General features: G+C 45.2%; 1 protein-coding gene and 1 pseudogene across 1 annotated transcript in view; both read left to right on the plus strand.

Moving 5' to 3' along the window:
- The first annotated feature begins 3,333 nt into the window (after positions 1 to 3,333).
- Positions 3,334 to 15,700, plus strand: part of TTC28 (tetratricopeptide repeat domain 28) — a 954,491-nt gene continuing 942,124 nt past the window's right edge. The window contains exon 1 of the mRNA XM_068238742.1: positions 3,334 to 3,544. Coding sequence (XP_068094843.1) covers positions 3,512 to 3,544 — 33 coding nt within the window. The 5' untranslated portion in view covers positions 3,334 to 3,511. The remainder of the gene's footprint in view (positions 3,545 to 15,700) is intronic.
- On the plus strand, positions 9,553 to 9,665 carry LOC137533139 (U2 spliceosomal RNA; annotated as a pseudogene).

Below are 15,700 nucleotides of genomic sequence, written 5' to 3' on the forward strand. Positions count from 1 at the left end.
TGTTGCTACTGCTCAGTCCAAGGGAAACAGCCAAGGGTTTTTGAGGTGTATGTGCAAGACTAAGTGTAAAAGTATGAAATGCCTTTGTGCAAAGAAGAAAATTAAGTGCAATTCAAAATTCATTCTCGCAAACATGTTTTTTTTTTTTTTAAATGTTCTTTCATTCTCAGGCATTGCGTTGGGGGAAAAATACCTCTCCGATATCCCATTTCACACTTTGCCAAATGAGTACTTGTCATTCTTTAGAATGCCTAAGCATTGTATAGAAGGCCTACGAAATGTATGTAACAACACAGCTATTTCATACCTTGCCAAAAAAACTCCAGGCATTGTATATATTGCCTAGGCCAGGAACCTTTTTGTCTGAGAGAGCCATAAATGCCACATATTTTAAAATGTAATTCCGTGAGAGCCATACAATACGTTTCAAACTAGGACAGTAGGGCTCATGTCCCTGTTGCCATGGTGATGTGTATACTATTGATCTGCCAGGCAGCGGAAGTGTCAGACACGTCTTCAGCTTCTCTTGGGTTTTAGTAACATCAGCAATTTCCCTGAGAGCCAGACAGGAGAAATACCGACTAACAGCTTGTACAATTAGCTAGCTGACTTGGGGGTTGATTCACTTTGTAGGACGAGATCCCCGTACTTTGATTGGCCCAGTAGGCTGCCAGTCACTTGACTCGTCCTACAAAGTCCCTGGACCTGACAGGGTCCAGAGTGGGACAATTGGAGCAGCTGCTCGTTTTGGGTATAGTGTAAGTTAGTAGTGTATGCTACAGCAGTAGCGTGCCTACTTTGAAAATGTTATTTACGCTACCACACTAAGCTGCGCTACTTGAGCAATGTAGCTTAGTGAATCAACCCCTACTGATCTGTATGTGAGCCGGATGTAGCCATCAAAAGTGCCACATATGGCTCCCGAGCCATAGATTCCCTATCCCTGGCCTAGGCATTCTATGGAATGCCTGCTTTTCACACATTGCCTGTAACATATGCAACTCGTTGACCAGCCCAAATGGTCAGTACTGGGCAGCACTTTGGTGTAGGTCTGCCACGTTTGTCTTGCAGCACTAGAGTCCCAGGTTTAATTCCTTGCCTAGACTGTATCTATGTGGAGTTTGTATGTTTTCCTCTTATTTGTGTTGGTTTTCTCTGCGCACTCTGGCTGCTTCCCCCCCCCCCACATATCAAAAACATATTCATTGGATCCCTCAAAGTGGCCATGAACTATGGTTAGGACATGATGGGACCATGACCTTAGGATAAGATCCTGAGATCCTTTGAGGGAAATACGATGAAATGGCTATTAAAATACATAATAGTGGGGGATCCTCACATTATGTATACCTATTATGTATACCAACCGATTAGTTTTCCCTCCTTATTTATACAACCTAGTTCCAGGTATATGCGCCATTTTTTAATATGTTGTGATTTGCACAGGTGGCTGATAAAGGTATTCATACCTCTCATACTGTCTGCACCCCTCCAACTGTACCCACACAAGTGTATGACTAACAATCAATTCAAACTTTAGGCCTCTTTTCCATGGATGGCTGAACTGCTTGTTTGCCTACTGACCAAAAGCGCCATTCGGCTGCAATTACATGCAGGAGAATGGAAGTGTTTTCGGAACCACATGCACAAAATTGCATTTGTGAATGCGTTGTCTAGTGTGAAAGAGCTCTAAAGCACAGAAGTCGGGCAACTGACATTGTTTAAAAGGAAATGAAAAAGGCAGCCTTTATAGTCCTCCTACTTCAGGTTCCCTTTAACAAAGGTCAGGGGAAATCAAAGCTTCTTGTTAAGGGACTGAGCCTAGGTTCTCACTTGCCACCGACCATGAACGACCAGCGGGAGTAGACAGTGTACTGTCCGCTCTGATGATCCAGTCGCAGCCTGGGGCAGGTGCATTTCAACCATAGTCCAAATGGAAAATGAATCAGCTCTTCCGGGTATATTGCGGACAGCACATAAGTGCGGTCTGCTTACTGCAATGCAGACTGACAAGTGTGAATGGACCCAATTTATAATATAGGATCCGTTCAGTCAGTTTTGCAATGCAGTAAAACGGACCAAAACAAGTGTTTTCTACTGTAGTGAGAGCAAAGGCTGAATCCTTCTCTACTACAAACCGATTAAACAAATAACCTCCACACCATCTCCTTACTGATGCCTAATCCTGATTTTAAGCCCCAGTTCTCAATCTGAAATGCAAAATCGCAATCGTAATCGTGCATTATGCTATTACGCGATTTATCATCAGTTGCGATTAGCAATTCTCATTCCAATGAGTGAAAATCGTGACACAATCGCCGGGAAAATGCTGCATGTAGTACATTTGCAATCAGTGATAATCGCAAACGTGCCACAATCGCTGCAGTGAGAGTAATTCTATAGGATGACTTGTGCAGTGTTTGGGAAGCAGTGTTTTTGCTGATGACTGGTGATCAGCAAAGCATGAATCATGGCCACTTTGTGATGGGCCCTTAGGGCCCCTTTACATTCAGGCCATTTACATTCAGGTGATTAGCAGGCTGCTAATTGCTGGTAATTGATTGCTAGCGCTTTTTAAAGTGCTAGCGCAATGTTAACTATATGACAGTGATTTCACTGCCGTGATCGCCGGTAATTCGCGATGAGTGCTAGACGCAAAACGCACTACATGCAGCATTTTTTAATGCAATGTATTTCAATCGCGAATTACGATCGCTCAAAAACCGCAAAAATGTCCAGTGATTTTTATGCATTAATCGGGCAAAAATCACTGGCGCTAATCGCTCGCGTTTGTAAGTGTGGATGGGCCCTTACTGATACTCTTTTGTTAAACTCTGGCGTGGATTTCAAGCACTGTGGGAAAACATCTTCAAGTATTTTATAGCCCAACACTTCCATCCGAATTAAACCCAGTCTGTTGACAGCACGTTTTCCACACTTCATGACCTTTGTAAAGCAGCAGCAGCAGCACAGGAACTTCCCAGTAAAGGAAGCTGGAAAACATACACGCCTATTTGGGGATCAGGTGTATATTATATAAACACGGGATAAACTCTTCTGTAGTGGAGGCATCCGTGCGTCCCTCGTCCTGTGTACTGAATGCAAGCCAGGGCACGTCGCACAGCAGTGGTCCAGCAGCACAGCTCGGCCACATTGCAGCAGCGCTCCCGTTGCCTGGACTCCTCAAACTCAATGCAGAACGTAACTAAACTCCAGCAGGGCTGAGCTCATTGTTTGACTTTGCAGGGAAAACTGAAACCTCTTTCCGCCTTCCCCTCCTCCTCCGCCTCCTCCTTGGAAGTTGGAAGAGGGGGGTGAGACTTGGCTACGAGAAAAGGATGTGAAAATATGGCGAACTTTTCCTGGGAAATGCTGCTCAGTGCGAGACCGTTACTTGTAAGAGTGTGCTAGTAGAGCGCTGCGCAACAGGAGCCTGTGCGGCCACTAGAAGGTTCCCCAGCACATTGCCATGGCCTGTATTGTCAGCCCTGCCATTACTGCCTGAGGAACAATGGAGCAACAGGCTGTAAAGAGGAGAGAAAGGGTAGGATGCAGTAAACTTCTTTGTTGACTTTTTAATTAACCCCTGTAGAGCTGTCATACTAACCTGATTCGTGCCGCAGAGGTCAGTGAGAGAGATACTAGACTGTCTCAGGAGGGATTAGTGGTGCTTCTTCTATGTGAGAGTCTATATTGTGCACCTTTGTGTCCAGGAAGGGCAGTGCTTCCCATTAAAGTTTACTTCTAACAATGCAGCTGTAAGCAATGTGTGTTCTGTGTCTTCTGGTGACTGCTGTGCGGTCAGGGTCAGGACAGTCAGTGATCTTCTGGCTCTAAAGTGATGAATGCCTGAGGTTAAACTTGTGGCCTGCATGGTATCAAGCGAGAGAGGGAAAGCTGAGGAATCCACGTTGTGGGTACAGATATAATTGTATCAAAAGCGAGTTTGTGCTGTGAAGCAAAGTATCTCCATAGTCTGTTCATTATGAAAACAAAACTTCTGTATGACTCTGACGTAGGATGTTATTCAGGAGGAACAAGGTCAAGGGATACTGGAGAGTAGAATGGACATAGATGACACATTGTATCAAGCTACTACTCACAGAGAAGGGCTGTTTTGTGATGTTACTCCAGCAGGTCTTGCCCGGATCAGTGTATGCTGGGATTTGTAGTTCCAGCAGGAGTCAAGAGCCAAAGTTACCTAAATGGTGTATTCACAGCTAGAATAAGAAGCTGGTTATTACAGAATTGGAGGGAATTTACTGGTGGAGTTACAACTCTGAGTAACAGAAGAAAATATGATTATATCTTACTATGCCAAGAATTAAAATGACTTCTGAGCCGAGGCCGCTGCCGTTTATTTATTTTTAGTAGTATAAAATTTAGTGTTTTTTCCACTTATATAGGCACTTTCTGCAGCACTCTACTGAAAACCTGGCACTTGCACTAGTTACTGCCCCAAGGCACAATACAATACAATAATACACCTACTAAAGTCACTACCATAGTATAGGTTTAGTTTTGAGGAAAAGCTCAGTTTGTTTTTGGCATATTGGAACAAATTGTAGGTTTTGCCACAGATGTAGGAACATCATACAGTGGTGTGACAACAGGGGTTGCAGAGGTTATAATAGCACTTGGGGACCCTGTTTCTCCTTCAGCTGCTGAATTTCAGTGTCCTTACACTATTAGACATTTTTCATAAATAAGATGCTAGATTCAATAGAAGTATTGAATGAAATGAAAATCTGTTGAAAAGATAAGGACATGATGATCGGTGTTCCGTAGTGTTATTGATGGAACACTGATCCAACATGTCTATTGGACCTGCGGGGGATAAAAGTATCCAATCAAAGTTCCCATGGTTGGATGTGGCCAATCAATATTAGCCAAGATTTCCTCTGAAATAGCATGTAATATTAATGATGCAAAGTGGTAGATCAGGCAGATATACCGTATATTGTTTACCTAATCTGCCAGAAATCTACAGGTGTATGGCAGCTGGCCAGCATAAGTGCTACAGTGGTAATCATCACATCTATGTGTGTTTTTAATAGTGGCAAAGGGAACCTTAAAGAGACTCAGAGATGAAAAACTAAGAAGAATCGATACCGGTTCAGCCGTGATCAGGTTCCAAATGTGTCTGGATTCTGGCTGAAGCATTTTGGACCATTCCTCTTTACAAAACATCTCCAGTTCATTCAGGCTCGATGGCTTCCTGAGCAAGGACAGCTCTCTTTAACTCACACCACAGATTTTCAATTATATTCAGGACTGGGGACTGAGATAGCCATTCCAGAACGTTGTACTTGTTCCTCTGCATGAATGCCTTAGTGGATTTTGAGCAGTGTTTAGGGTCGTTGTCTTGTTGAAATATCCAGCCCTGGAGCAGCTTCACCTTTGTCACTGATTCCTGGACATTGGTCTCCAGAATCTGCTGATACTTAGTGACAAGACAAGACAAATAACATTTATCACGCTTTTCTCCTGGCGGACTCAAAGTGCCAGAGCTGCAGCCACAAGGACGCGCTCTATAGGCAGTTGCAGTGTTAGGGAGACTTGCCTAAGGTCTCCTACTGAATAGGTGCTGGCTTATTGAACATTCAGAGCCGAGATTCGAACCCTGGTCTCCTGTTTCAGAGGATGAGCCCTTAACCATTACACCATCCATGCGTCCCTCAAATTGGACAAGATTCCCAGTTCCTGCACTGGCCACACAGCCCCACAGCATGATGGAACCACCACCATATTTTACTGTAGGTAGCAGGTGTTTTTCTTAGAATACTGTGTTCTTTTTCCTCCATGCATAACGCACCTTGTTATGCCCAAATAACTCAATTTTAGTTTCATCAGTCCACAGAACCTTATTCCAAAATGGCTTGTCCAAATGTTTTTTAGCATACCTCAAGCAGCTCTGTTTGTGCTATGGGCGGAGAAAAGGCTTCCTTTACACAAGAAGATGCTGTATGCAAGAGTGATGCAAAGTGTGCTGAATGGTTGAACGATGCACAGTGACTCCATCTGCAGCAAGATGATGTTGTAGATCTTTGGTGCTGGTCTGTGGGTTGACTCTGACTGTTCTCAACATACGTCGCTTCTGTCTGAGATTTTTCTTGGTCTGCCATTTTGAGCCTAAAGCCCCATCTACACGATGGGACATTGCAGCGATCTGGCGGCTCGATTAGCCGCCGGATCGCCTCTTCCGCGTGCCCGCCGCGTCCCCGCTCGCCGCGCCTGCGCCGGCATCAATACCCGCTCGATTCCCGCTCGTCCCCGCGCCGCGCCGCTTATCTTCCACTCGATTCCCTGCCATTGTCCCCTAGCGGGGAGCGAGCAGGGAATCGGCGGAAGCAAGATCCGTCCTGTCGGATCTTATCAATCGAGCCGCATTAGCGGCTCGATTGATAAGGAGCATCGCGGCCGCATCTACGCGTGTAGTTGCGGCTTAAAAGAGAATCTGTATTGAAGGAATGTTATATAAATAAACATATCAGCCTGTTCGGGAACATCTCCTAGCCCCCTCTTTGACATTTTCGCCAATCTCCACCGCAATATTGGCGATAAAATAACAGTTTTATAAACTGTTTTGTAAACAGTAAAGATGGCCACCAAAACAGGAAGTATACTGAAAAGAAACAGGATGTATACTGCCTAATGTTTGCAGGACAAGTTTTTATTATTACACAGTGAATGCAGCCTTCAGATGTTATGTGCAAGTTTAGAAAAAGGTTTACCTTCTGCATCTGTGTGACACTGAAGCGTGACAAGACTCCCCAGACTCCTTTATAAATACAGCTGTTTCTTCTGAGCCAGGAGTCTGGGCTCTGCACTTGTGTCTGGATAACAAATTGTCAGCAAGTAACAGGCAGCTCCCTCTTCCCACAGCTTCACAAACACTGCTGAGACTGAGAGCAGGGAAACTGTCTGTGAGTGAGAAATAAAGCACACAGGAGGGAGCCTGGAGGTGTGGGGGGTGCATAATTTATCCCTATCACAGCAGAGGCAGCTCCTTCCTCTCTGGGTTGACAAAGCTTGGCAAAGAAAAGAAGATAAAATATGTTAGAGAGACAGTGCAACTAGAAAAGGCTGGAGTAAGACAGAGCACATTAGAACAGGTATAGGAACTTGTAGGATAGGAGAAATAAGGCTGAACATTTTGTTACAGAGTCTGTTTAACTTGAACTGAGCCTGTGGTCTTCCATTTCCTCAATATGTTCCTAACTGTGGAAAGAGACAGCTGAAATCTCTGAGACAGCTTTCTGTATCCTTCCCCGAAACCAAGATGGTGAACAATCTTTGTCTTCAGGTCATTTGAGAGTTGTTTTGAGACCCCCGTGTTGCTACTCTTCAGAGAAAATTAAAAGAGGAGGGGAACTTACAATTGACCCTCTTGAATACTCTTTTTCATAATTGGATTTACCTGTGTATGTAGGACAGGGGCCACTGAGCTAACCAAACAAATTTGAGTTCCAATTATTAGTTCTAAAGGTTTTGGAATCAATAAAATGACAACAGTGTCCAAATTTATGCACCTGCCTAATTTTATTTAAACAATTATTGCAAACTTTCTGTAAATCTAATAAACATCATTTCACTTCTCAAATATCTTTTTGATATATTTAACTGACTTTTTTATGGTAACAACCAACAATTTATACAGGAAAATCATGACGATTAACAAGGTTACCCAAACTTTCGCATCCCACTGTAACAGCCCTACATAATCTACCTTAGACATGACCATCTGAAGCAGGCTTTGAGCTGAGGTACAGATGTCTGGAAAGTCGGGGGGGGGGGGGGGGGGGGTCTAGGGAGATGCAGGTGTTGTGATATTTGTAGCTAGAATTACAATTTCCTGTTGGAATATAGGTGGGGAGAGTGAGGAAACGGTAACAGAATATTTGTCGGAATAGGCTAATTACTGCATATTTAGTTCCCTGACCTTCACTCCCCATGTTGGAAGCCGGTGGTAATAATGAGGGTGTTAGGCCATGGTACAGCTGGCAATGATTGGATATTGTTGAAGTGTGTTATTTGTGCCAGGATGAGATATTACAGCATGGCTGCAGGTGTCCTTTGTAGGCATTACATTATAACACTAAGTTTGGTAATTAATGAAGTTTATATTTATACTGTCCACAGCTGTTGGATGATCATTCTATTTCCTAATAGTGTGCTATTATTGTAGAAAGCTATACAATTTAACATTTCTATTGTGGAATCTGTAATGGAGTGGCAGGTGTTTTACTTGTAGCTATTGTGTACCACCAGTCATAGTAGCCTGTTAGTCACATCATAGTGTACAGTTTTCCAGAGGTTTCAGAGCTTATTTTCATATCCTCTGTTCATGCTCTTCCCAGCAAAGGCTAGCAATGAAACTAGCAATGGAAAACAGACTTTTTCTGGGTGTTTCTATACTGATGTAAATGAAATGCCTGTTTAATGTCAATAGAAATCCTACAATTGCTTCCTAATATAACAGCATCTAGTGAACGTTGCCTGCAACGCCCAGTGGCTGCCTGCTGTTGCCAAAGGTTGTTGAGCCTCATAATAGGCTGACATTTAAACAGTGAGAAAATGGACAGGATTCTGGCACTTGATGATCAATGAAACTACCTAGAGTAGGTGTTCTACAAGTGTTTGGCAGAGGCTAGAGTGGTGCAGCACAGTTGGGGTATGTGATTATGTGCAGCTGAGGATGGCTGTAATTCTAAGTGCAGGATTCTCAGCACTCCCCATCCCTCAAAGGGATCCTTGCCTTAGAAATCTTACCTACACTTGCAATTTTAGCAACTCGACTTGATCCGCAGGGGCATCAGATGTGCATAGACTGCATTGTCTGATGTTCCCATGTTTGCATTGAGATCGCTGCAGAATCAAAACTCATGCTTGTCGACGAATTTCTAAAACACATTGCGATTTCCATTCATTATAATGAATGGAAAACATAACCGCATCAGGAACAATCGCGTTGAAATACAGGTCCCTTACGTTACGAAGGCACGTAAAGGAAACCAGAGACAAACTGCATTCAAAGTTTTACACATACCTGGGGCTTCCTCCAGCCCCGTCCGCATGCATCACTACCACGCCTCCGTCCTCAGTCTTCTCCGTCTTCTGTTCCGGGTTCCGTAACTTCGATCAGCCGCGTCCAGTCTGAGCATGCACAGTGTGCTCCCTCCATCTCTCTCTGATGGAGAGAAGTACTGCGCAGGCAGATGGGGCTGGAGGAAGCCCCAGGTATGTATAAAACTTTGAATATAGTTTGTCTTTGGTACACTTCTGGTACAGTTTCCCGCAGTGCGAATGTGGTTAAGGGCCCTTACAGAGCATCTTTTAGATAGATAGAAAATTTTCTATATACTGTTTTTTGTGTTCTAGACTCACTATTATGTAATATCTGCAGAGCTCACAATACTTTTTTGTGGAAGTGTCTTGAGTCCCTTCCAGTGCTCCAGAATCCTCCCCTCCCTCCATAAATTTCATAAAGCCGTGTGTTAACTTGGGCACCGGGTGTTGCAGATAGGTAGAATATCAGTAATGTTCTGTTCTGTCGCTTCTTGGCCTTTTGGCTAAGATCAAGTGTAGTATCTGTTCTTGAGGTTTTTGGGAGGACCTGGAGGGATGGCACTGTGGCAGGGTGTCCCTTCTTGTCGTAACTCCCCAGAGGCTGATGGAATGGCTCTTCTCCTGGTCGAAGCTGAAGGGCTGAGGGCTTTGCTTAGGCGTACTGCCCCTGGAAGTGGCGCTCCAGGTGCACCTGAAAAACCTGGGATGTGGCAGATCCCGGGCGGAGTAAGGTGCTTAGGTCTGTACTGCCCATATGCATAGCCGACTAACGCAGCTCCCCGGCCTTTTGGCTAGGGAGAGTGCGGAATTTTTATCACTCCGGCCGCAAGGTCGGGGCCAGCTTGCTGGCACTGGGGACTTGTCCCCTGGGGACTTCGGTTCCCACCCGGCTCCCCCTCGGGGGAGCCACCGACCATGTGGGATGCCACATGGCCAGGCCTTGTGGGTAACCACAGGGCATGCCAGAGTCCTCCAATCCTTCGGGTGTCGGAGGACTCCACCAGGGTCCTCCAACCCCTCAGGTGTTGGAGGATGCCAAGTACCCCCTGCGCCGATGGCAAAGGGGGATAAGTTCCCTTAGGGGAACACTGGAAGGGCCCTGCTGTATTGTGGGGCCCGTGGCTGCTCATGCACGTTTTGTGGGGGTGCTTTAGGGCACTCACGCTTTTTCCGTGCATGGGCATTAAGGCCTTGCTTAACCGGGACTCCTGTTGCATGCAACAGGAGCGAAGAAAGCTTAAAAAAAAAAAATCAGTAATGTTCTGTTACCAATATTATACTATAGGTAGTTTCACTGAGCCAGATTCCAATCATTTCTCTATCCTTTTACTAACTATTGTCTAACCCTAACCTTCCCCGATTACAACCATTATGACTAATGATAATTTCCAAGGCAAACAATAATCTAATCTCCCACCCAAAGCAAACTCGTTACTAAACGCCTAACCCTTATCCTCCCTCCGAAATCCACGTACGTAAAAAAAGGGCGCCGGGAAAAAAGGGCGCAGGGTTTTAAACGATAAGCATGAATAACGTTTAAAAAAAATTGTGCTATATTTCGTTTAAAAATAATGTTTTATAAAGTTATAAATCATTAAATAATGTGTATGAAATCGGCAATTGTAAAAACGTTAATCTTCCCTGTTTAAAAAGTGAAATTTATAATAACGTTTTATAAAACATTAATAAGAATGTTACTAAAGCTATACCTAACCCTACTCTCACACAGAACCCTCCCTGTACCTACACCTAACCCCTAGACCCCCCTGGAGGTGCCTAACCCTAAAACCCCCCTGGTGGTGCCTAACCCTAAAACCCCTCTGGTGTGGCCTAACCCTAAGACCCCCCTGGTGGTGCCTAAACCTAAGACCCCCCTGTGATAAGCATTAATAAGGTTTAAAAAAAATATTGTACTGTTTTTCGTTTAAAAATAATGTTTTAAAAAATATTGTACTGTTTTCCGTTTAAAAATAAATGTTTTAAAAAAAGATTGTACTGTTTTTCGTTTAAAAATAATGTTTAAAAAATTATAAATCATTAAATAATGTGTAATCATGAGAAGCAGTTATAAAACATTAAAAGTGTCCGGGCGGCGCTTTTAAAATGTTATTTTTCTCCAGCGCCCTTTTTTCCTGTTGGGCGCCCATTAAACGATATTTATTATGGGAGTGAATGGCGGCGCCCTTTTTGTCCACTTGCCTCATGCGCCCAAATTTCCCGCTCCCCCGAAATCCATCTCTTTTCTAAATGTGTAACACTAACATTCTTACCCTGATTATTATATCTATCTTCCCAATACCCTATCCCTTAAGATTAATCCTTCTAAAAGTAATCCTAACCTTAACCCGTAACTCTATTGCACTTTGAAATAGATAATAGTAAAGCCCAGGGGACAATATCCAGATTTCCCAGGTGCTGATATACAGAGCTCAGCTACATACCCATATTTTTTGGACTATAAGATGCTCCTCACCGTTAGACACACCTAGGTTTAGAGGACAAAAACCAGGGAACAAAATATATACTAAGCATGTAGATTTATTGCCAGTGTTATACATCAACATTGTATTCTGTGCATGGCATATTCCATAACTGCATACAAAATCTGCATAGTATTGCGCATATATAGTACCTTGCGGCTCCTTGTGTGGGCCTGTCAGTGTAGGAGGTGGGAGTGAGGGACTGATGTGGGCCTAGCGACGGCTGTTTCGCGTCCTCCTGGACGCTTGGTCACGCCGTGTTCCACTGCAAGCCGGCGCCGCCTCGCCACTGCATACATACGGGAAGACCCGCCTCCACCGTGGCGTCACAGCGCCGGCTGTGATTGGGGCTCAAGTTTCCACCAATGGGGGAGCCGGAGGAGCTACACCATGCGAACGGTGCCCGGCGAGGACCAATACAAGCGGACAAACTGTCGCATAAACACACGTCATTAATGACGCGTCTCATGCGGCTCCCCTCCAGCGCATGCGTAAATCGCACGCACCGCCGGAGGGCTCATGCACTGGATGAAAGATCACCGGTAGAGAGCGCCAACGCTGTATGTCCTTTCTTCAGCCGGCACATCGCAGACAACTGGCACATATATTTCTGTTACCATTAGGTAGGCGCCTCCAGCTCATCCACCGGTGGAAAAAATAAAATTAGTGATAGTACGTGATGTGTCACACCATTAAAATTAATTACTGGGACTGAGGAGCAGAACTTTCACAATTGCATTCATTATTACCTTGGACCGTTACATTTACTCGTGTAACCCATAACTTCAAGCAGACCAAAAAGCGGAATGGAAAAGGGACAGGGGGGAGATATATCGGCCATCACTGGCCGTCTCAGACATATACATATATTACACTCAAATGCGAACCACTGGATATATACATATTGACTGAACAATCATATAGAGCACTCGTCAGCAGCATATTCATGCCTAACACTAACAATTGGTACTAGCCTCGGCACAAACTCTGCAACACCCCATTTCCTCATAAATCGGTACCCCAATTAATGTCGCTCAACCCAAAGTTTATGGGTCCAAAGTGCTTGCAAGCTCCACCTTGTCATTAAGGCCTAATGGGCCCAGGGCTTCAGTTTGTAAAATCAACCAGGTCTCCCTTCTCAACAATAACCTGTCCCTGTTGCCACCCCGTCTTGCCTTATCCACTCTCTCTAAGCCCGCAAATCTTAAACCCCTGATATCCCCTTGGTGGTGTTCTCTCATATGGGCAATGAAACGGGCACAACCCCTACCAGTTTTAACCGATCCCAGATGTTCCCCTACCCGTTCTTTTAATGGACGCGTAGTTTGCCCTATGTAGAATCGTTTACAGGGGCAGAAAAGGACGTAGACCACATACTTGGTTTGACAGGTGATTAGGTCCTTAACCATCAAGCATTCCTTTCCTACTTGTACATATTTCTGAGAAATCATGCGAGGGCAGAACTTACAGTGTCCACATCGATGATTGCCTTTTGGCATATCTTTACTCAACCATGTATCTTTCCTAGGGGAAGTAAACTCACTGTGAGTAAGCATGTCCCCTAGTGTTGGTGCTCTCCTAAAAGCCACTCTCGGGGGACCTCCCACAATCTGTTTTAGGGATTCATCCCTCTCTATCAGCGACCAATTAGTAAAGATGGCTTTTCTAACCATGTCGGCCATTGGTGTATAGTCAAAGGTGAAGGTCATACGATCCTGCGTAGACCTCGACTTATTTTTGGGTGTCAGTAGCCCTGGTCTGGGTTGGTGTTTAGCCCTTCCATATGCCTCCTCTAACAAACTGGCATCATATCCCCTATCGGACAGGCGTTTGGTGAGATCCGCTGCCTGTATTTCAAATTGCATTTCATCAGTATTATTTCTCCTCAGCCTCAGGTATTGGCCATATGGAATGGCTTTTATGACATGCTGCGGGTGAAAGCTCTTAGCGTGGAGGAAAGAGTTGGTTGCCGTAGGCTTTCTATATCCCTCGCAACACAAAACACCATTCTTGACCATAATTCTTGGGTCAAGGAAGGTCACCTCTATATCGCTTTTCTCAGCGGTGAACTCCATGTTAATTGTGTTGCTGTTGATATACTGTAGAAAGCCATCGAACTGCTCATCCGTTCCCGACCACACCACCAGGACGTCGTCCACGTATCTCGACCATTGTCTGATGTGCCCGCGGAATGGATTACTGTTCGAGAGCACAGCAGACTCTTCCCACGCCCCCAGAAAGAGGTTCGTAAAGGAGCATGCCACAGGGGTCCCCATGGCCGTACCCGCTGTCTGATGGTACCAATGTCCATCAAACAGGAAGGCATTGTGCTTTAATACAAAGCCCAGGCATTCACAGACGAAGTCTATGTATTCATCGTCTCTGTCTGTGCGAGTCAGAAAATGTCTGACAGCCTCAATCCCCAAATCCTGGGGGATACGGCTGTACAGACTGACCACGTCGATAGTGGCCAGTCTGTCACCGGGGACCCATGTGGCACGCTCCACCATCTGCAGAACCTCCAACGTATCCCTCAAATAAGAGGGCACCCCCTTAAGGAGGGGGCGCAGGAGATGGTCGAGATACCTGGACAGCCTCTCAGTGAGAGACCCACAGCCGGAGACAATGGGACGTCCCGGCGGTGCGGTCACGGATTTATGCATTTTCGGTATGTGGTACCACACCGGACGGCGCGGATAGAGAGGAAGCAGGTCACAGGCTAGTTTTTGTGAAAGATATCCTCGCTCCGCGCCTCTGCGTAGCAGAGTGCGTAATTTGCTTTGGTATTTAGGAGTTGGATCTCCCTGGAGCGGACAATAGGTGGCTGTGTCACTCAGTTGCCTCTCGGCTTCATTTTTGTACTGAGTTGCTGACATGATAACCAGGTTTCCACCCTTGTCCGCTCCCCTTATCACCAAGTCCTTGTTTTGTTTCAGCCACTTGAGAGCCTCTCTCTCCGCGCCGCCCAGATTCGGCACCACAGTTTGATAAATCTCTGCCTTAAAGAGACTCTGTAACAAATTGTTTATCTTTATTTCTTCTATGCTATAAGTTCCTATGCCTTTTCTAATGTGGTCTGGCTTACTGCAGCTTTTCCTAATTGCACAGTAGCTGTGTTATCTCTGTTATATGATCTAATCTTCTCTCTATAGTCGGCACAGTCAGGCTGAGGCAGTCAGACTGGAATGTGCAGGGCTGCTTGTGATTAGCTAGAAGCTGTACACACCCCCTGCAGGCTCTGTGTGACTAACACACTCTGCTTAGCTGAGCCTATTAGAAGCTGGTTAGTTTGTTTGTAAACACTGCCTAAAACTGGCAATTACAAGCCAGGTTTGCAGCAGAGAATGGCAGAAACAGCACAGAGGGGACCAGGAGCACATAATGAATAGAATGGTATGCTTTTTATTGTAAGAATTTCAGAGTACAGATTCTCTTTAATATCTTTCATCACCCTATCAAAGAAATGGTCTATACTCGATCCCGGTGTAACCATCAGACAGCGGGTACGGCCATGGGGACCCCTGTGGCATGCTCCTTTGCGAACCTCTTTCTGGGGGCGTGGGAAGAGTCTGCTGTGCTCTCGAACAGTAATCCATTCCGCGGGCACATCAGACAATGGTCGAGATACGTGGACGACGTCCTGGTGGTGTGGTCGGGAACGGATGAGCAGTTCGATGGCTTTCTACAGTATATCAACAGCAACACAATTAACATGGAGTTCACTGCTGAGAAAAGCGATATAGAGGTGACCTTCCTTGACCTAAGAATTATGGTCAAGAATGGTGTTTTGTGTTGCGAGGTATATAGAAAGCCTACGGCAACCAACTCTTTCCTCCACGCTAAGAGCTTTCACCCGCAGCATGTCATAAAAGCCATTCCATATGGCCAATACCTGAGGCTGAGGAGAAATAATACTGATGAAATGCAATTTGAAATACAGGCAGCGGATCTCACCAAACGCCTGTCCGATAGGGGATATGATGCCAGTTTGTTAGAGGAGGCATATGGAAGGGCTAAACACCAACCCAGACCAGGGCTACTGACACCCAAAAATAAGTCGAGGTCTACGCAGGATCGTATGACCTTCACCTTTGACTATACACCAATGGCCGACATGGTTAGAAAAGCCATCTTTACTAATTGGTCGCTGA

Source organism: Hyperolius riggenbachi, chromosome 1 (genome assembly GCF_040937935.1).
Source record: "Hyperolius riggenbachi isolate aHypRig1 chromosome 1, aHypRig1.pri, whole genome shotgun sequence".
NCBI classification, from domain to species: domain Eukaryota; kingdom Metazoa; phylum Chordata; class Amphibia; order Anura; family Hyperoliidae; genus Hyperolius; species Hyperolius riggenbachi.